Source organism: Natator depressus, chromosome 1, assembly GCF_965152275.1.
Source record: "Natator depressus isolate rNatDep1 chromosome 1, rNatDep2.hap1, whole genome shotgun sequence".
NCBI lineage: Eukaryota > Metazoa > Chordata > Testudines > Cheloniidae > Natator > Natator depressus.
The window spans coordinates 291,271,273-291,293,571 of NC_134234.1; the positions used below are offsets into that span (position 1 = coordinate 291,271,273).

The 22,299-nt window shown below is 43.1% G+C and overlaps 1 protein-coding gene across 1 annotated transcript in view; it reads left to right on the plus strand.

The window, feature by feature from the left end:
- Positions 1–22,299, plus strand: part of SLC38A1 (solute carrier family 38 member 1) — a 62,672-nt gene that overhangs the window by 34,786 nt on the left and 5,587 nt on the right. Inside the window, exons 3-12 of the mRNA XM_074942165.1 lie at positions 1,661–1,736; positions 2,186–2,301; positions 10,642–10,715; positions 12,355–12,447; positions 12,773–12,854; positions 14,463–14,545; positions 16,355–16,413; positions 16,527–16,655; positions 17,764–17,843; positions 19,354–19,454. Of these exons, the coding sequence (XP_074798266.1) occupies positions 1,661–1,736; positions 2,186–2,301; positions 10,642–10,715; positions 12,355–12,447; positions 12,773–12,854; positions 14,463–14,545; positions 16,355–16,413; positions 16,527–16,655; positions 17,764–17,843; positions 19,354–19,454 (893 nt within the window). The remainder of the gene's footprint in view (positions 1–1,660; positions 1,737–2,185; positions 2,302–10,641; positions 10,716–12,354; positions 12,448–12,772; positions 12,855–14,462; positions 14,546–16,354; positions 16,414–16,526; positions 16,656–17,763; positions 17,844–19,353; positions 19,455–22,299) is intronic.

A 22,299-nucleotide genomic window follows, 5' to 3' on the forward strand; every position in this document is an offset into this window, starting at 1 on the left:
GTGTGCTCTAATGTAGTGCTGCTTAAAACAGTACTATGTTAAAATGCACCAGGAAACAAACACTAAATGCTAAACCAGAGGTTCAATAACAAGGATGCAAAGGTTAATCTAACATGTAATTCATTTTTATACATATAATAAAAATGAAAATAGATCCTTTGGGAAATACCTGAAAAAGCTTCTCATTACAGTATCAAAAAGAGCCCCAAAACCCTGGATTTTTGGACATCGACATAGAACTCAAAAATTGTTAAAAATAACTCCCAAAAATGAGCCCCCCAAAAGATAAAGCCCTAAAGATAGCCCACAATACTTTTTGATGTATTAATATAATTCATGGTTTGATTCAGAGTTTATTACATATTTACAGTTAAATTAGAACTGTATGTCCCTGACCTGAGGATGTTAGCTCACTGAATGCCTTGAAATGCAGGGAACTGTTGTGGATGATATTTTTTAAGTAAAGCCACCCAGAGTGGTTTTGGTTTTGGTTTGGTGTTTGTTAAAAGAATCGCCTAAAATTATCTAAAGCAATCTTTGAAAAGGGGTAGGAACACATGGTTAGGAATTAAATTTGCATAATGGTTGATGCAATAGCTAGGGCCCAGAGATCCATGTGTAAGTTAACAAGGAAATTAGGGACACTGGAAAAACTAAACAACCGGGCCAAGGGTTACACAATCTAAAAGATTTCAGCAGAGAAAAGAAGTGGGAGAAAATAAATGCAAGAAATATACTCCAAGATGGTGAAGCACAAAGGCAGGGGATGGACAGAAAAATAGCAGGATGCTTTTGTTGTCCTAGTGGCAATAGATTTCTAATGTGCACATTGTGATGACAAAGCAAAACAGCACGTGTGAAGAGTATGGAGGAAGACAGCTATATCACTCTAAAGAGCAGCTCTTCCGTTAGTGCTTTCCTAAGCTAAACTAAACTGAACTTTACAGGACAATGAGCTAAATCATTGGCTTTGCCAGGGCCATAGAAGATGGCTTTGATGGAAATACTAAAGCCCAGATTCTTGGCTACACCCATGGAACACCCAATGCAGCTCAGGAGGTGGATGTGCTCTCCCCCATCCTGGGCTGTCTGAATTCAAGGCTAATCCCACAGTTTAACTCCAGCTCCTGTTGGCTTCTGTATGGCAGCCTAGGATCTACAGGGCATAGGAACATCCCAGTCATGCTCATTTCCCTCAGCTGTACCCCTTACGCCAAGAGCAGAGAAACTGGGTAGCTATACAACACTAGAAGATCCCCTACAGTGGGATGAGCCTCCCATGACTGGGTTTGTTGTCTTTATAGCTAAAATCTACCAGCAGGCACACCATTCCAGAGAATCTGGACTAATATGTTCTGTTAATGTGTATGCAGATTAATTACCATCCTGTCTACAGAAGCAGTACTTCTCTTTTACTAAAGATCCAGGAATAGCTTTCTATATTTGTTAGGTCTGGTTCTGTTCTCACACTAGTGTAACTCCACTGACTCCTGATTTACACAAGTGTAAATGAAACATCATCAGGCTCATTATAACCCTTTAAATAGCTAAGTTTGACCCCCTTTTGCAGGTATCAAATCATGCTGTGTTTGTAGCATTAAAGTGTATATTCATATTCTATATGTCCTCATGATAGAAAATGTATTCTCTGACTTTTCAGCAAGTTTATTTCGGATCGGGAGAGCCGAAGAAGTCTCACGAACAGTCACTTGGAAAAAAAGAAATGTGATGAATATGTAAGTCTGTCTGTTTGTCTCTCTCTCAATATACTGTCGACTGTGAACTATACAACTCTTAGATCTGCTCTTCAGAGGTGCTGAGCGCCTACAACTCCAGCTGAGCCGGGGGAGCTGCATGTTCTCAGCACCTTTGAAAATCAGCTCCTGTGGTTAATGGAAGGCATTTTTAAAAATACTGAAAATGTTTAAAGCAATATATATTGCCCACACTATTTCTGTTCTATAAGTGCATTTATCCCTTCCATAAGGCAGTAATTGGAATGTCCATGTGAAAAGATTCACTAGGATTTATTCTCTTTCAAATCTTGCTTTGTATTTTTCTACTGTATCTTTGCTGTAGCAGTAATTACTTTTACTTCCTATAACGTGAAACTTGGAATTCACAGTATATGTGCATTGTACAATGAATTCTAAACTATTTATATGTCCATTTTTCCTATGTCCAGATTCCAGGAACAACCTCATTGCGAATGTCTGTCTTTAATCTCAGCAATGCCATTATGGGTAGTGGAATTTTAGGCCTTGCCTTTGCATTAGCCAACACAGGAATCATCCTTTTTGTGTAAGTATCCACACAGTGAATAGCAGGACTAGGCACACTTTCATTTTGATTTTAAAATGTTTGCATTTAGAGAGAATGTGGTTGTTTATAGACCATTCAAAACACAGTGGGCAGTTTTACTAAATGAAGTAGGCTGCATACATAAGTAGCTTGGATTTCATAGGTGCTGGCTTCAGTAGCAGCAGCTAATGCCCAGACCAAAGATTTAGGTAACTAAACATGGACTTGGATATTTAAGTTCGATCATTTTGGTCATGGGTTTCAGATATGAATGTATCACAATGATTAGTAAAAAAGACATGAGGTGTAATCTTGTACCAATTGAATTCAATACAAGTTTAGCCATTGGCTTCAATGAGGCCAGGATTTCACTTGGAGTCTCCAAGCTGTATAAGTATTAGAAAAAGCATTTTTGGACAAGAAATGGTACGAGAAATGTTTGTTTATAAACAAGAGAATAGTCTACCGAATTTATATTTTAATAACTAATTTGTTATCCGACTTCTCCCAGAGCCCTAAAAAACAAAATTTAAAGAATCACACACCTTTGGGTGAATCTTTGGGTGTTCTGTGTCCAGGCCCAGAATCTCACTCCTTTTCTCTACCCATTCCCTGAGTAAGATGCCCAGAAGAGTAGTTTTCTATTAAGACACAAATAGTAGGCTACATTTAGGTATTTTTAATATGTGAGCAGCTAAATGTCAGTGATTATGGACCCGTTCTATTCTCCAAGAATCAATGAGAGTTTTGCCAGTGCCTTCACTGGGAGCAAATCACAAATCCAAACACTTATTATTTTAGTGATTACATAGTGTGAAACTACTTCTGAAAAGCAAAGCAAATTAAAATCCTTCAGCAGAAGCACTCTATGTAATATAATAATGATAACTTACAAATAATGGGCTAGGCTATGCAGTTTGTACAACTTGTTGGAGGCAGTGTAGAACCGCTCCACGCAGGGGGAAGCACTACGACAAATTGTATCTCTCTCAAAACTGCCTGGCGTGTATAGGGATTTACACATGACATTGTCTATAAGTAGGGCCCTACCAAATTCATGGTCCATTTTGGTCAATTTCACGGTCATAGGATTTTTAAAATAGTAAATTTTATGATTTCAGCTAATTAAATCTGAAATTTCACATGTTGTTATTGTAGGGGGTGTCCTGACCCAAAAAGGAGTTGTGGGTGGGGGGTATTGAAAGGGTATTGTAGGGGGTTTGCAGTACTGCTACCCTTACTTCTGCGCTGCTGCTGGCAGCAGTGCTGATTTCAGAGCTGGGCGGCCAGAGAGCAGTGGCTGCTGGCCAGGAGCCCACCTCAGAAGGCAGGGCTGCTACCAGCAGCAGCGCAGAAGCAAGGATGGCATGGTATGGTATTGCCACCCTTACTTCTGCACTGCTGCCTGCAGAGCTGGATGCTCAGCCAACAGCCGCTGCTCTCCGGCTGCCCAGCTCTGAAGTCAGCGCAGAGGTAAGGGCGGCAATACCGTGACCCCCCTAAAATAACCTTGCAACCACCACCACCCCCCCCGCAGCTCCCTTTTGGGTCAGGACCTCCAATTTGAAAAACGCTGGTCTCCTCTGTGAAATCTGTATAATATAGGGTAAAAGCACACAAAAGACCAGATTTCACCGGGGGGAGACCAGATTTCACGGTCTGTGACACATTTTTCATGGCTATGAATTTGGTAGGGCCCATCTATAAGGTCCCACTGGCTGGTATGACGAGAAGCATGACCATGGTTTCTCCTTGTCCCTACCTCCTTTAAGGTGCTTTATTTTCTGCAGTGTGGAGGGAGTAAGTAGTCCTTGCTCTTAGAGACCATTATTGTGCCTATTCTTCAGGTGGATCACACAAGGCATAACCCCCAGCGGCAAGGCAGATCACAATTTGGCCCCAGACACCTGGCTCTTTCAGTATTTGCCCTAAAAACAGGGTAAGGAACAGCTGGACAGACAAAGCTGAAGAGTTCCAGTTGTTCAAATGCATACAATGCAATCCGAAGACTTGGATGTTTAATTTTTATACAGTTAAAATACAGTTCTTTTCAGCCTGCCACACTAGAGTACTAAAAAGCCAAAAAAATACAGCCAGGACTTCAGTTGAAAAAGAGATTTGAGGTAGAATGCCTTGTCTGCACCAAAATGGAGGCATGTTATAAAGTAGGAGAATATTATAGTTTAAAAATGAACCATTGCCACTTACCAACAAATCACTGAGATGTGTTGTTTTGGGTTCCAGAATAATACACTTCATTTTCAAAAGTGACTGAGGTTTAATAAAAAACAGTTGGGAATTATTCATAAATCTTAGTGATACTAATGGGAAATTTAGGGGTGCACTGATGGGAGAAATAGAATAAGCCACATCTGAAAAATGTTCAATACCAGAATTGAATTGGCAACTCATTCTTAGGCGACTTGGTTTGACCTTGAATGGGTTACTACATTTTGGAATTGGTTGTTCTTTTTCATTTTAAGTATTTAACAGAAACTCTGTATTATGGAATGGACTCTAACTGCTCCATAGTGAAGGTTTCATGTAAGGTCTTGCCTACGTTGTAGATTTTTGTACTAGTGTAGCTATACCCATACTTCTGGGATTAGCTGCACTGGTAGAAATCACCGTTCACATAGTTTTCAGACCTGCGTTTTGCAAAATCTAAAATCTACGAAAGCCATCAGATTGGCCTGAAATGTGGTAGCTCAGGTAAAGGACCAGAGTAGAATTTGTTGTGAACATTTGAGGCCATATGATCAAGGGGTGACTAAGATGCAGCATCATACAAAATGAGATCTTTTTCAATGTTGAAGGATTCTTCTGCGGGCTAGTCTACATTAGAATCGCTACAGCGGCACAGCTGTACGGATGTAGCTGCGCCACTGTAGCACTGCTGGTGCAGATGCTCTATGCCAGTGGTTTTCAAACTTCAGATCGTGATCCAGTGCTGGGTCGTGGAATGCAAGGCACTGGGTCGCCTTGCTCAGCACCCAGGGACCCTGGTGGCCGGCCACTAAAAACTAGTAGTCCCTACCTGTTCTGACACCGCGCTGTGCCCCAGAAGCAGCCAGCAGCAGGTCCAGGTCCTAGGCAGGGGGCCCATGGGGCTCCACGCGCTGGTCCCGCCCCAAGCACTGGCTCCACGCTCCCATTGGCTGGGAACCGGCCAATGGGAGCTTGGGTGGCGGTGCCTGCAGGCAAGAGCCACGCAGAGCTGCCTGCATGCCTCCGCCTAGAAGCCAGACCTGCTGCTGCCCACTTCCGGAGCACAGCGCAGTCCACGGTGCCAGGACAGCGGGGAAGCCTGCCTCTGCACCCTGGCTGCACCAGTGACCAGGAGCCGCCGGAGGCAAGCCCATGCCCCAATCCCCTTCCCCAGCCCCTAGCCACCCCCAAACCCAGAGCCCCCTCCTGCACCCCAAACCCATTATCCACAGCCCCATCTAGAGCCTGCACCCCCAGCCCAGAGCCCTGACCCCCCTCCTGCACCTCAAACCCCAGCCCAGAGCCCCTCCCACACCCTGAACCCCTCATTCCCGGCCCCACTCCGCAGCCTTCACCCCCTCACCCCAACCCTCTGCCCCAGCCCTGAGCCCTCTCCCACACCTCAAACCCCTCATCCCCAGCTCCACTGGGTCGCAGGCATCAACAATTTTCTTCAACTGGGTCGCCAGAAAAAAAGTTTGAAAACTACTGGTCTATGCTGACGCGAGAGAGCTCTCCCATTGGCATAATTACTCCCCCTCTCTGAGCGGCGGTAGCTATGTCGGTGGGAGAGCTTCTTCCGTTGATATAGCACTGTCCACACCAGCTCTTAGGTCAGTGTCTTACATCACTCCAGGGGGATGCCGTTCCACACCCTGAGTGACTTAAGTTATGCTGAAGTAACCGCTAGTGCGTACAAGCCCTCATACTTTTTTGTGCACAGTGGGGCGGGGGTGGGTGGGGGGGGGAAGCACATGAGATTTGTTTCCTCGATTTTCCTTTCTGAGATCTAGCACATGGTACCAAGACACAGATCTGAAACTTAAAATATGAAAAGATACAAATCAGTTCAGGATGTTTTGAACTGCTTTGCTACTGCAGCACTGACAAACATTTCATTAAAAATAAACTCACTAGCTTATATGTCAAATTAAAAACGGAAGTGGACAGAGCTATTGCTACATCAGTGATTTCTAATTAACATGATAAAAGTGCTTCAAATTTTTATATCAGTTTGCAAATATCTGTTTTATGTATGTGCAGTATAAGATTGCCCTGTAATCTGAAACCCACTGAAAAGAGAAAATCATTCTGATTTTCACTCTGGGAATTGATTTGCTTTGGAGAGTTCAGGGTCCTGTCTACCCTACAACTGTAACCAAATTAGGAATCAGCTCCTGGTCCAGTTACGCTTTAAAAGTTAGTATGGATGGGAACTATCTGTGTCACAGTGACTGGGTTAAAACCCTGGAACAGTCCAAAGCATTAGTCTAATTACATTCTGATTCCACTGAAACTTTAGTTCTTTGTAAACTCTCACAGCCTTCTCTGCTCCTCTCATCAACACACATACTGCTATTGAACTCATTAGCACTAACAAGAAGCTAACACCACATTCTGTAAAGTATTCTGTTTCCAGGGTTCAGTTGAGAGATGTGTATCTCCTGAATGCTTACATTTCTCTAAACGAGATAAAAGCAGTTTTATCAGAAGTAGATCACATACATGATACTGAACCCTAGAGAGGCTTATAATGATCTTTGATAGTAGTTGGACTTGTCCTGAATCAAATACTGGGTAGATCTGTGGAGTTACCCATGTTGAACAAAGTATTTAGCTAAGGTGAATGCTGAGTACATTTTTTGTACTATAAAGAACAGAATTATTCTCTACTTAATTAACTGTGCAGATTTAATAGCAGATATTTATTTTAATAGCCATGCATTTGTTAGCTCTGTCATGGTTTTCAGTCATGTTAGCACTGTCATAGACAAAGCCATTAAGACCAAAGATGAAGTAGCTAGTAACAAGTTAGAGAGTGAGAGGCAAGTTAGCAGGGAATGAGCCATCAAACCAGTCTTTGAGATACAAAATCCTAATGTGACTTCTGGAGCTCTGTGGCAAATAAAGAGCACCGTTTAAAATGTTCCTATGTCCTGCAATGCAGAGTTGAATCCAGTCGGTCAAGAATACATTTTTTTCCTCACAACTTGATCAAATGAATCTTTCCAACAAATATATAGGGCTATCTTTATCACACGTTGCTTTACAAGTGATTAAAGACAGAGACCATGTATTATTATTTTTGCATTTTGAACAGAGGGCCTTGCTGTATTCATTACTTATAAATTACACAGGTCTAAAATGTTTCTAAGCCTGCTTTGATCTGCGTAAACTTTGGTTACCAAAGAGAACCATGCACTGTGATCTAAAAGTAAAAAGCAAAGATGGAAAAGGAAACCTGTGTGTTAAAAAGCTAATTAAGCAAATGAAGGCCTGCTTTTCCACCAGCATGACTCCACTAACTCCAGTAGAATCAAACCTGATTTACCCCCTGCACAACTGAGGTCAGAATCAGGATCATATAGTCTTTGCATACTGAATTCAAAATAAACAAAACAACAAAAACACTATTGTTATGTATTATTTGTGTAACTTAACGCCATAGGTAGGTATGATGCTTTGCAGGTGTAAAATAAGATGAGAGCCCATAGGTGCTTACAGTCTAATATGGCTAATAACTCTGAGCTATGCCATAGAAAGACTCTTCCATATCAGCAACAGGGGAGAAAATCCTCATGGCTGCAGAATGTTTGGAAGGCTGCACATGAGCCAGGCCACAGAGAGACCTTTGGAGGAAGATTCTGCAGACTTTGGCACTGGTTGAGCCGAGCTCTGCTGTGTCCTGATCCCCAGTGAAATGCCAAGGGGGTTTGTGTGGCAGTGCTAGCGAGTGGCAGATGTGTGGCCTGTTAATCCACCAACTTCACAGATTCTCTGATCACAAAGCCCAGGCCTCTGCAGTGCAATGGGCCGCAGTAGTTGCTACAGTTGATGAGTGAAGGAAGCAGCTGTGGACAGACAGCATACCTTCCCAGGGTGGGAGGTAGGATTCTGTTCCCCCTAGCTCTGCGTCAGTCCTTTGCAAATAGCTATACACTTGGCTTGGACTGGGGATGAGAATTTTGCCCAGATTTCTTATGTGGTTGCCAGCACTTTTTTAAACTGGACAAAATGTGAAACATGAGAACAATTTTGATACTATAGGGTTGCCAAAGCTTCACTGCTTATGTTTTGAGTTTGCAAAAAGTGAGGGGAACTAATATTTTCATTCCATTCTATGGGATGCTACTAGCACTAGTCTGTCTAAACCACAGCCCTCACACAGAGGCTTTTCATATGGCTTTACTGAAAAAGGACATGTTTCTCATAGCAACTTGTGAGACTCCCGAGGGGAAGTAAGGAAACAGATCAGATCACCACCTGGCTGGCTTGCAGCTGTTATTTTTACCTCCATGAAAACGCCCTTTGCTTGGTGTCAGCAAATTAGGAGTTTAATGTTAAGGGCTCAGTTATGGCTTGCTTCAACAGCCAAGCAATGACTAGCCAAGTGACTAGCTTCAACAGCCAAGCAATAATGGCTGGAGACATTATGCCCACATAGTGCAAAAACATGCATGATGTCTCTGGAGGGAGCATGCTCAGCAGCAGCACTTACTCCACCTTATGAAAAGGTTCAGTGTGGGCTCTCCCAGCACTGCCCTCGAGGCATTACAATGTACAATGCAGGCAAGGTGGACAAGTTCCTTTGGGAAGTGCAGTGCCATTTGTGTTTGATGCCCCCTTAAGATCGAGTAATGCTGTCTGTATCATTGTGGCATGTTCTGTACAGTTATACTGAGAAGAATGGGGCTTCTTGTGCCCTCTTCCACTCTACGCCACTCCCCAGGCCATGCAATCATGGCAAGAGCAGGCATAATTTTGGCCCCGAAATATATCTAGTCTAAGGAAGAAAACATTGTTTTCAAACTGTCATTCCCACATGTTCCTTTCAGTGAAAAGACTTGTTTTTGTCATCTATTGTAGCAGCTTGTTTTCTGTTTAATTTTAGATTTGTTTAGATGGTGTCCTAAGACATTTTGTCATGATAGAAATGATAGAAATTCCAACAGATTGTTTTAATACTCTTTACACATATCATGAAAATGTGTTGTCAATCAGCCTGTGTAACTGTACACGGAGAAAAGGAACACACAGTGCTTGAATTGTTCCCTGGTCTACAGGAGATGGATCATTGAGCAAAGGTAGTGTTGTGCACTTGGCCCATGGTACTGCCTTGTTATCAGGCGTGCTGCTCAGCCCTTTGCAAGTATCGACTAAGCATTCATTCCCACTTTAATTCCCGAGTTTTTCTGCAAACCAGTGATTACAGTCCAGGGGCCAAATGATGGATGCCCCATCGCAGGAAGTACCAACTGTAATGCAGGATGCAGCTAACCCTTCAGCCTCTGCTTCTCTCAGTGCAAGGACAGGGACTGGAGTTGCCAGTGCCATGCAGTACCTCAGAGGAGGGGTGTCTCTGCTGTCTCCCCTGCTCAACATCTGTACCTCAGAGACCACCACTCTGGGGAGCACACAGTGTGAGGCTAGTGTCAACAGGGATGCTAGTGTCAGGGAAAAGAACCACATCTCCTTCCACTCCAGAGCAGAGCTGAAATGGTGCACAGATTGGGGGAGATCACTCTGCATCCTCTACAATAGGCTGGCAGGGCTACTTGGGGCAGTGCTGTCCCTGCTTTCCCAGTGGCACTGTCAGAATCAGGCACAACAATATCAGTAGATACCGTTAATATCCACTGGAACTTGGCTTGGGAAAGAACATTGGGATATGGCCCTCATGTCCTTAGATAAACAGATAAAATTCTGTGCCTCAGATTTTAGAAAGATCATTAGACTAAGTAGTCGGGAGCATAGGGCTCACAGCTGCTCTGACTAGATCATCTTGCTTTGATGGTAGGAGATTTTTATTTTGGGTTAGATTAAAAGTGGGAGGGGTTACTAATTAATAGGCTATAAACTTTGAGCACCATAAGTCGATCTCTGCAGGCCTTCAATATAAGACTTAATGGGCCAGAGCCTCATTTATACTAGGTCCCCTTTTTACACTATAGCAACGTAAAGAAGCCATAAAGCATGTGTCAGTTATATTTATACTTACTTTAGGGCCCCTTTGCACTGCCAGAAATTATGAAGGTGGCTTAGTGTAAATGAGAATCTGTCCCAATATGTACAAAATTGCAACACCAAGGAATTATTTTATTATAATACATTTTATTTTTCACTCTCTTCTAGGTTTCTGTTGACTTCAGTGACATTTCTGTCTATTTATTCAATAAATCTCCTGTTGATATGTTCAAAGGAAACAGGTAATTTGAGATGATAATGTATCAATTTAGTAGGCGGGAAAAGAACAAGAGGTGAAAGATGTTCAGAATAAAGCAAGATGGCTGGGTTTTTTTCTCAGTTTGAAAAAGAAAAGAGAAACTGGGCCAGAAGCCATCAAATTTACTCCAGATTTATACTGGTATAACTGAGACCAGAATCTGGCCCATTGCTATAAAGAAAAGATATAGTCAAACCAATTCACAGAGAATTCTGATACAGTGAAATTTCATTTAGTGAAGTAGAAGGAAAGACTCAAACTGTTTTATTGCATTACAATCTGCAGATTGCAATTCGAGGTATAATGAAACTCTGTAAAGTGAAGCTTATCTGGGATAAGATGACATCACTAAAATAGAGTTGATGTTCCCAACAGTACCCATGGTATAATAATAGGTACTTTCCATATAGGGAAGAAGCCCCAAGAATCTCACAATATATAACTCTAAATACGTATATAAAAGTGTGCCATTGTAATGTTAAACTCTTCACTGTACATAGGCTAAGAATAATGTCCTGAGGTTATAACCTTTTAGTCCAAACTTTCAAAATTACCCATGCATGAGAATGCTTCCACATTTGAACACCTAATTTGTGTACACAATTATCATGACTGTGTATACAATGGCAGCAATTGCATATTCAAATTAGGCATGCAGATGCACACACATTTGTGTCCTTGAAACGCAAAAAATTTGGGTCCTGGGCTTTAGGCTGCTAAGGAAGACATTGCATTAAAACTCAAACAGCATTTTATTCTTGTTCATGTGAGTTTTAAAGAGAAAATGTCAACCAGGAGAGAATGTGAGGAACCCAAACTGAGAGACATCTCTTTTGGATAATCTGTGCACTGTAACACCTGAAATATTTATCTTTCATTCTCACTGCATATCCTCTTGCGTTCTTAATGCTATACCTTTTCTGTCAGCCCAAGCCACAACTGGGGGAAAAAATTGCTAAATTCAACTGGAACATCTTGCAATTAGTAGACAGTCTAGCTACTAGTTGAATTTGACAGACTTTAAACAAAGAATATTTAATTATAGTTCTCATACTTTCCTTCTTTCACAGGAAGTATAGGAGAATGAGAACTCAAATTAATATATTATCATAAGGAAATAAAAATAATAATTTAAATGAACAGTCTGGCCTCTCTGCATTAATCTAGTCAGTTAGTCAAACTGTATAAAATTAGAGCATTGCAGTGTTGTGTCTCTCTAGCTTGTCTGCCAAAGCCTTGGCTTGCAGATCCCTGCTGTGTTGAATATTATCTTCCGTTAAATCTTATATTATTCCTACTGAGGGAGCAAATTTAAGACGTCAGGATGCCAGGTTTTTAAATGTCATGAGGACACTTACATTAAAGGGATATAATAGTCTCATTGTGAGTTCCAACTTTCAAAAAGTGATTGGTAGCCACTCCTGACATTTAAAAATGTGAGGAGGATATTTCCAAATAAGCTTGCTTGACTCCTGTCAGTTACAATAGAGACCCATATTTGTGTGAAAAGGGAAGAAATAGCAGCATGGATGGGGAAATTAGCTGAATGAAGAGGAATCTTAAATGTTTTGACTTGACAGTTGCTTGTCACTCCTGATTTCTCCTCCAATTGGTTTACGCAGGCTGCATGGTGTATGAAAAGCTTGGCGAGCAGGTCTTTGGCACCCCAGGAAAAATGATTGTTTTTGGATCCACTTCTCTCCAGAATACTGGAGGTAAAGGGAGTATAAAAGACAAGAGCAAACAAAGGAATGCACATACATTTATGCGTGTCAGATTTGTCATTCTCCCAATGATGTTTTGGGGGCCCTCGTGTTCTGTTGTGCAGTTCAAAGTAATATTCTCTGTGTAGTCTGTTGAAATGACATATCAGGGAAAACCCAGCTTGGATCAGTATCTTAGAATCAATGAAACTTCTTTGCCTTAGATCAGCTTGTATTTACTTCGGATTGGCATGAGAACCCGTGTCCAGTATCCTTCTATGTGCTCATTCCACAAGATATCATGTCTACTTTCTAAAATTGTCTCATTTTCCCCCAGCAATGCTGAGCTATCTCTTCATAGTAAAAAATGAGCTGCCCTCTGCCATAAAGTTTCTTATGGGAAAAGAAGAAGCATTTTCGTAAGTTTAATACTATTTTGCTTACTTGACTTCAGAGTCTAAACTTCATGTAGATAAACTACAGTATGGGTTTATAAAAGCACTAATTATTGGCTGTTCCTTATGTTAGTGTCAGATCTTCACAGCAGGGTCCCTAATGGGATTGTAAAGCGTGGGAGGGGAAGAGAAAAGAAAAAATAAATTAGCCTTTGTGATCACTGTCTAGATTTTCCTTCAGAAGAATGATTTCTACAACATTCTTATCATATGGTCTGATCCCACAACATCCTGAGCGATACCTGCGTCTATTAAACACCTTCAACACCTATTGAAACCAATGGGCATTGAAGGCACTCAGCACCTCCAGGAGTTCTGATCACCTTGTAGCAGTCAATCTGTAAAGAACTCCCCAAAGTGCAGGGGAGGCCAAACTTACTGACCCTCCAAGCCACATATGACAGTCTTCAGAAGTTCGAGGGCCGGGGTGCAGCTGCTGGGGCTTGGGGCTTCAGCCCCATGGGAGTCGCCTGATGGTGCTTGGGGCTTCAGCCCTGCTCCTGCTGAAGCCCCCAGCCCTGGCAGATGCACTCCACGAGGCTGAAGCCCTGAAACCCCCTTCCCCGTTGTGGAGAAGCCCCTACCCCACCACCCCACTGCAAGGGAGAAGTCCTGAGCTCTCACCCCCATACCCCTATCTGGTAGGTGGAGAATGGAGGGGGGTGTTGGGCGCTCAGCGAGCTGCACTTTAACTGTAAAAGAGCCACATGTGGCTCACGAGCTACAGTTTGGCCACCCCTGCCACAGTGCCCCAATACTAAAACATGACAGGAGTGGAATACCTAGGGTAGATTTCTGCCACTTGTTACTGCTTGATGGCATCTACCGTCACCTTAAACAAAACAAAAAGGGATATTTCTTTACATTGGTACATGTCTTGTTTGTTACATCAAGTTATATGATGTCTTGTAACTTAGCTAAAAAGTGGAAACACCATCCTGAAGATGTTTCATACAAGACTGGACAGAACACTTTAAAATATGTTGTAGAGAACAATCCTGCATTTCTCCCCTTTCCCTGCAAACCACCAGGAGAGGATTCTAACCACAGACTATGGGAAGGGGTCAAGTGACTGGGGGCTGGTGTATCCCAGCCCCCAGTAGCATGGTCTGTCATTTAGGGCATGTGACTAGGCCCTCAGTAGGTTAAGCGGGTATACTGCTGTGTGCAGTATATGCTGCACGGCACTGTCTGACCGCTTGATCTGTCTTTTCCTGTGCTGGCAGGAGAGCTTCTATCTAATGCCAACTGGTATTGCTCCATCCCTTCACCCAGGCCACCACTCCTACCAGTAAGGGCAACATTTTGCCCTCTAACTATGAAAATCCGTTGTGGCTCAGATTCCAAAGAGTGCCACTTTTTAAGCAATTACTGATAAACTATTCATTTTACTACCATATGTAACCAGTACCCTAGGAAGTTCAGAAATTGTCCCAGTATTTGCTTGTACTTGAGCTTACAACATATGGAAGCCAGAGAAAATGCTGTAATTCTGGATGGCTGATCCAATGTTAAAAAACAGTGATAGTGCTTTAAGAAGAGATTTCACTGTATCTTTGAAATGTTTTACAGGGCATGGTATGTGGATGGGCGAATTCTTGTTGTAGCCGTAACATTTACTATAATCCTCCCCTTGTGTCTTCTTAAGAACTTAGGTAAGACTCAAATATTGTTAGAATAAAGTGGGGGTACCCAAATTTTGCTCCCCTCTAGGTCGTATTGGCCATTCAGATATAATGTAGAGGGCAGTGCTCAGTCATGAATAAAGTGGCCTTAGCACAGGAATAAGCTATGTATTAGGCATCCTGAAACAAGCCAGGCTAAATTAAAAGCTAGTAACATGACATATGAGCATAGTATAACTAAATTGATTCAAAATAATGTATTCGTTATCTCTTCCATTTGCTGGTAGCAACTGATTACAGTTTTTATGACCACCTGCGTGTTTATTCCATTAGGTAAATTAATATTACATAGAACTAGTAATTTTTTTAACTGCAACAGAATTGTCAAAAAATGTTTTTTCCATCAAAATTCAAAATTTCAATAACAATTCTCATTGAAAATTTTTGACTAGTTCTGTCTAGGTCAGAGGTGGGCAAACTACGGCCCGCAGGACCGTCCTGCCCGGCCTCTGAGCTCCCGGCCGGGGAGGCTCACCCCTGGCTCCTCCCCTGCTGTCCCCCTTCCCTGTAGTGACACTGCCACGTGGGCAGCGCAGTTTGCACCCGCCCACCTCCCAGGCTTTCCAATAAGGCTCTCCTGCCACTCTGAGCGGCATGGTAAGGGGGCGGGGGGGGGGGGTTGGATAAGGGGCAGGAGGTCCCGGGGGGCAGTCAGGGGACAGGGGGTGGTTGGATGGGGCAGAGGTTTTCAGGGGGGCGGTCAGGAGACAGGAGCAGGGGGCATTGGATAGGGGGTGAGGGACCAGGTGGGTCCCGGGAGGGGGGGACAGGGAGCAGGGGGGTTGGGTAGGTGGTGGGGTCCTGGGAGGCAGTTAGGGATGGGGGTCCTGGCAGGGGGCACTCAGGAGACAAGGAGTGGTGGGGGGTTGGATGGGTCAGGGGTCCCGGGGGGCCTGTCAGAGGGCTGGGGGCGTGGATGGGGGCGGGGCAGTCAGGGGACAGGGAGCAGGGGGGGTTGGATAGGGGGTGGGGGGTGGTTAGGGGCGGGGGGTCCTGGGAGGGAGCGGTCACAGGACAAGGAGCAGGGTGGGCTGGATGGGGCAGGGGTTCTGAGGGGGGCAGTCAGGGGGCGGGAAGTGGAAGGGGACAAGGGCCAGGCTGGTTGGGGAGGCACAGCCTTCCCTACCCAGCCCTCCATACTGTTTCGCAACCCCCATGTGGCCCTCGGGCCAAAAAGTTTGCCCACCGCTGGTCTAGGTAATATGTGTATATGGATATGGATATTCCTTAGATTCCACTAGGCACCTCTCACCCTATATGGCCAGATTTTCAAAGGTATTTAGGTGCCTAATGTTGCTAATAGGCATCTGTTGAAATTTCCAAAAGCACCTAGGGGGGTTAGGCACCTAACTGCCCTTGAAATAAAAATAAAAATCCTTTGGAAAATCTAATCCATAGTAACTTTTAACATTTAAGCACTTCATTATTTGCGGCATATTTTCCTATTACCAAGTTTACGTCCATTGTGAAAGTCATTCTCAAGAAGTCAAAGTCAAACTGCCATATAGATGATCTGCAAGGAGGCAGGAGAGGAATATTAAATGAGGGTCAGACATATCAGAACAGAGTTTTAATATGTCTGAAATGTAGCAACCTTGTGAAATGACAGATTTACAGAAAAATGAGAAGCACTTTTATACTATCCTGAAGTTCATGGTGCATGTTATATGTAATAATTTTAACTATGTTATAAAGTAACAAGCTATAAAAAGAACAAAAACAAAATAAATGTGACCACTAAATGAGTTATTGATTTTATTTCTTTTGTATTTCTTTTAGGGTATCTTGGATATACTAGTGGATTTTCCCTTGGTTGCATGGTTTTTTTCCTCATAGTGGTAAGTTCTGCTTGCTGTTTTGGTTGGATTAGAGTTGCTCCTATAGTGTCTTCAGTATGCATTTTTATTTTAATAATAGTTTTTACAGTTTACCATGTGACACTTTATTCCAGGTTATCTACAAGAAATTTCAACTTTCCTGCCCAGTACTGGAGCCAAATGCAACATCACCTATCATATCAAATGTTAGCTCAGCACATGAAGATATGTGTCAACCAAAGTATGTTACCTTTAATTCCAAGGTATGTTTCTTTCTATGATATTTATTTTTAATTCAGATAATTTGATATCATACTCCATATTCCTAGTCAATTAGACACATCATTTAGATCCAGTCTCCATGGGCCTTTCACAGATGCGCTGTGATGGAGAGGGCATAATGAACCTTCTCCCTCAGCTTGTGTAAGGGGCAGGTTCCATTGGACTTCAAGGAGTTGAGGCTCTGCCTCTCTTTGCACCAGGCAGCAGATAGGGCCAGCTTCAAAGAGGGAATGAACTACACTATCAATCAATACCCAGAGGTTGTAATGCCTGGGAACTCCAGCAGGCATTTGCCTCCCTGAAACAGAATGTGTCCCAGTACTCCCTCTGGGACAGTGACCCTCTGCACTGCTCCTTACTATGGGCTGAGCCTAAATATCACAATCCAGCTCTTATCTATCATGATCAGACACCTCTGAGCATCCATTCTATGTCACTGAAATAATTTTCCTCCTCATGGCACGTAAAGATCAAACATTTGCCTCTCTCACACAAGAGTGTGTTTGGCAGCAATAGTAGAGGATGTGAAAGTGTCTTATTCAAGGGAACAAACCCGGTGGTAGCAGGGCCGCACAGAGGATTCAGGGGACCTGGGGTCTTCGGTGGCGGGGGTCCTTCCACTCCGGGTCTTTGGGGCACTTTGCCAAAGACCCAGAGCGGAAGAAGCAGCGGCGGGTCCTTCACTCTGGGTGTGTTCGACGGCACTGAAGGACCCGCCACCGAAGTGCCGCCGAAAACTCTCATGGGGGCCCCTGTGGGGCCTAGGGCCTGGGGCAAATTGCCCCACTTCCCCCCCCCCCCCCCCCCGGTGGCCCTGGGTGGTAGCAGCAGCTACACGACTGCTGTCTCTGAACTGAGTCCAAAATATTTGCAAGAAAAATGCATAGATTGTGTCCTCACATTGAAAAGTTATTGTTCCTGATGTTTTGTTAAATACGAGTTATTTGACAGGCGCTCTGCCTTCCCTGCAAGGACTCTCAGTGTTCAGTTGAAGAGCTCAGAGAGTTGGGAGATGAAGTAGTTGAAACACTAATGATTTCTTAATATGTATTTTTCCTAACTGGATTTTCTTCAATTATGTTCAAACAGACTGTTTATGCTTTGCCCACCCTTGCATTTGCATTTGTGTGCCACCCATCGGTCCTTCCAATCTACAGCGAACTTAAAGAGTAAGATGTTTTTTATTGTTTGATTGTTTAAAATGGACTGTTTAGAGTGTAAAATGTTAGTGCAGAGTTGCTCCACATCACCCTTGTAATTCAAACGAAAGATAGTTTAATGAAATCAGAAAACAAAGGAGCACTGCTTGAAGCTAGGTAAATCTGGGTTCCCTATGGGGTAACATGACATCCCAGGGGTTTTCTTTAGAATGACACAGCTATTTTGAAGAGCCAAGCAGTGCAAATTATTATAGTTTACAAGATAGTCTAGTACTTCAGCTAATGCCATTGATTCCAGTGTAGCAAAAAGCCTGTGACAGTAACAAGTTATGCTTTTTATGTACAGGCTTTCACCCCAATGTGTTTTTAAACCACATCAAGTGTAGTTAAATGATGTGACTGGCACCAATAACTTTTCTTTGTGTAAGAAAGATGAAGAGGAGCCTCCCACACCAGCCACTGTACCTCTGTCCCTAGCATAAGGGGAGCAAAGGGGCATGAGCAGGCAGTAGGTGTGGTGACTTGATTTGCACTGGTGCAAGTTACAGTAGCCCCCCTGCTGCTCTAACATCCATCAAGGCTGAGCAGCCAATGATCAGGGATCTGCAGCTGGCTCCTTGCAACTGCTCCCTCCAGCATAGCTCAGATCGAGTGGAGAATCAGGGCTGATATTTTTATACCTTAGATGAAAACATTTTTTGCCATGAAGCAAAATCTGCTCCTAAATGTCTGTTTGCCATTTTCTCTCTTTACTCTATATTAATGTCTTTGCATTAGTTCTTCAAAGCCAAAAGAGTTCAGCTCCTATTTAAGTACCTAAAAGAAGTTACTGGAATTTCAGCAATGCTCAGCCTGCTGCAGTTCCCATCCTTGTCAAAGGATCTGCTGTTTGTTGAAATGCTGGCCACTTAATAAGGTGTCTAACTGGGAGCTGTTGGGCACTTTCAGCTTCCATTGACTTCAGTGGGATTTTTGGGTGCTCGGCTCTTCTAGAAATCTGGGTGTTTCTATTTTGGGATCAAAATATGGATTAAGAGCCCAACTTTAGGCACCCAGGTTTAAGCATTTCAAAATAAGTGTCAAAAATGAAATGTTTATGTTTAACCAATTTTTTTTTAAACTACAGCGGTTCTCCTTACCAGAGGACACAGACCATTTTTTGCAAACATTTAGGATGTTAACAGTCTGTTGTTTTACTGGTCCTTTAATTTGCACACAGAAGCAGTTCCAAGCTGACCCCTTCTCTGCTAGGGGCCATAGCCACCCGTTGTGATTTGGGGAGGGCAGTATTCACAGAATGGTCATTATGTTCCCTTGACTTAAAATCCTAGCAAAACTGGGAGGCTAGCAATGGCTTTTGGGAGACTTAGTCCCCCAGTCATTTTCCTCCTTCAATACAGCTATTGGGGATCACTGATTTAAATGAAGAAAGACACACTCTGGAGTCTCTCCGATGCTAGTTAATTTTGTTTGTGCAAAGATTTATACAGCCATTTATTATTTTTCCTTCTTTTTCCAGTCGCACACAGAAGAGAATGCAAATGGTTTCAAATACCTCATTTTTTGCCATGTTCGTTATGTACTTCATGACTGCCATTTTTGGCTATTTAACTTTCTATGGTAAGTAAGCAGTTTTTGCTGATCTAACATATCTGTCAGAAAGAATCCAGGTGAAATCAATAACATTTACCTGCTGAAAAAGGAGAATCCCACTCACTTACCTTACTAGAATTTTGAAAACAATTTCCCTAAATTTTTCCATAAAGATACAAATCTCTTCTTTGCCGGTGCTCTGAGTGACTACACACAGTAGGTATAAGCAGCATTTGCTAATTTAACTTCAAAAATGAAAGAGAAAGGAGCAAAGGCACAAGTTTAATGTAAACTAGTTTTATTTTGGGTAACTGGAGCTTAGCAGCGTCATATCAGTAACTTTCAGTTACTAGTTTCAATTCAGCTCAGATCAGTAATGACCTAAAGTGATTAAGTGATATCTGATTGGCTATTCAATTGCCTGTGTAAAATGAGATTGTGATCTTAGGATAGCGCTTAGTGAATAGGTGTCAAAATCATCACCACAGTAATTGGCAGCCTTATTGCCGTGGCACAGAGGCAATGGATGTGGAGACTGTACTCCCTCTGTTAGCAAGAACTGGTCCCTACCCATTCAAGTTAAATACATTGGTGATGCAGTTTAGGTAAGCTTGGAATGCTGCTGCTTGAAATACTTTCGCAGTTCTGAATACTTCAGTGTCCAAGATTTTCAACCCGCCTCCTTTCATGAACACTAATTCACTTTAAAAATACAAAAACCAAGCAAATCTTATTTTTTTTCCTTATTAAAAGGAATATGCAGAATAAATAAAAATCGGAGAACACAGAGACCCTTACACTGGCAGGATGATTGAGAGCTAATGTTCTAAAGCAGTTTGAGTCTTGAAATTTGGTACATTTGTTCGTTACAGGCCACTAAGTCAATCAGAGGGAGATCACAGATTTGACCTGTGAGTTTTCCATCAGGGGCACCAAAAGGTCATCAGTCTTTCTTATTAGATTTCAAGTGCCCTGTCAAGCTACAGCCTTCATGTTTGTTACAGTCATTCATTATGTCAGTGGTTCTCAACCACGGGGACGTGTACCCCTGGGGGTACACAAAGGTCTTCCAGGGGGTACGTCAACTTATCTAGATATTCACCTAGTTCAGTGTTTCTTTACTTGGTGGTTGCAACCCCCAACGGGTTTGCAGGATGGGTTTAGGGGGGTCACAAGTGCAGAGCTGGCATTAGGGGATGGCAAGCATGGCAATTGCCTGGGGCCCCATACCACAGGGGGCCCCATGAAACTAAGTTATAGTCTTCGGCCCCGGGCAGTGGGACTCGGGCTTCAGGTACACTGAACTATAAGTACAGTTTTTCTATTCTAATCAATGTATTTTATAATTACATGGTAAAATGAGAAAGTCAGCAATTTGTCAGTAATAGTGTGTTGTGACACTCTTGTCTTTTTATGTCTGATTTTGTAAGCAAGTAGTTTTTAAGTGAGGTGAAACTTGGGGTACACAAGACAAATCAGACTCCTGAAGGGGGTACAGTAGTCTGGAAAGGTTGGTAACCAATGCATATTTGGATATTGATGGGTAGGAGAAGCAAATTTGAAATTTTACATTTCTGTCATAGACAGATGAACTTTTGGTGACCTAACAACTTACAAAAAATATATTCGTTTCTACCATGAGGCTGTCATGGTGGGTATGAAGCCTCCAATTTGCAGAAAGTAAGATAATTTGAATTCACCATTTCTGTTTAATGGATTTTGCCAAGAAAACTGAGGAAGGCTGCAAGTGCCAAGACTGGTGGCCACTTATCCAACAGTTGGGCTGCTGCTAGCCAGTAAGTTTTCATAGAAAACGACAAACAAAATATTAGAATTAATGATCCAGTTGTATGGTCCTGAAGAAATAGCCACAATGGGCCAGATCTTCAGCTGGTATAAATCAGTAGATCATATTGACTTCAAGAGAGCCAGGCAGATTTACACCAGCTGCAGATCTGATTCCCCAAGAAGTTTGAGGAGGCGAATAAACTCCCCAAGATTCATTTCCTGGAACTTCTTTGAAATTCCCACCTCATGTAGGAGGAGTTTGGAGTCCTGTGATGGGGTTTACAAACCCCGCTCTCAGCAACACAGGGTTAATGAGCCTAGCACACTTGCAGCCCCTCTTCCTGTTCCTCCAGAACCTCTTACTGAGCATCTGGCTGCATTTTTCCTCACATTTCCTGGTCGTGGCACACCTCATCCATGGCCCCAGAAAGTCATGAGGCCTCCTTGTTAATCTCCTCCTGGTGCTTGCCCAAGATTTCCATCCATTATACCAGGAGGGAGAAGCTGAACAGGACTGTGCTCTGTAACTGTGGGGCCTACTTCTGATCCCTCGTATGATCATGCCTCCAGGCAGAGTTCCTCTGAGCAGGGTCCACTGACTCCCTAGACACCTTTGAGGAGCAGTCGGTGTTATCTGGGATTCTCTGTTCAGTGTCATGCTCCAGATCCCTGATTTTCAACCTGTGACCTCACTCCTGCTCCTGTTTCTTTTCTTTTTTTTTTTTTCCCATTTGTTGTCCCCAGAAATCAATTGTGGTCTGGGCTTAGTGGTTACTCTGATTAATTGAGGGGGGCGGGCCTTTTAGTTTTGGGTGGGGCTAGACCTGCCGGCCCCAGTATTACAAATAGTACAGGGTTAATGAGCTATTGTGGACTCACTTGGCTGTGCCTTGCTACACCTGTAGGCGATATCAGAATTGGAGGGAGGAGCTTAAAAGAGAAAAACCCAGCTGAATTGGGGGGCAGACCAATCAGGACAGCAAATCTTCAGTTTTAGCTACTGGACCAAGTTCTGGCTAAAGGCTTCCTTAGCTGATACTGCCTGGAAACCCCTCCTCAAAGGAAGGGAGGACCTGTTGTGGAT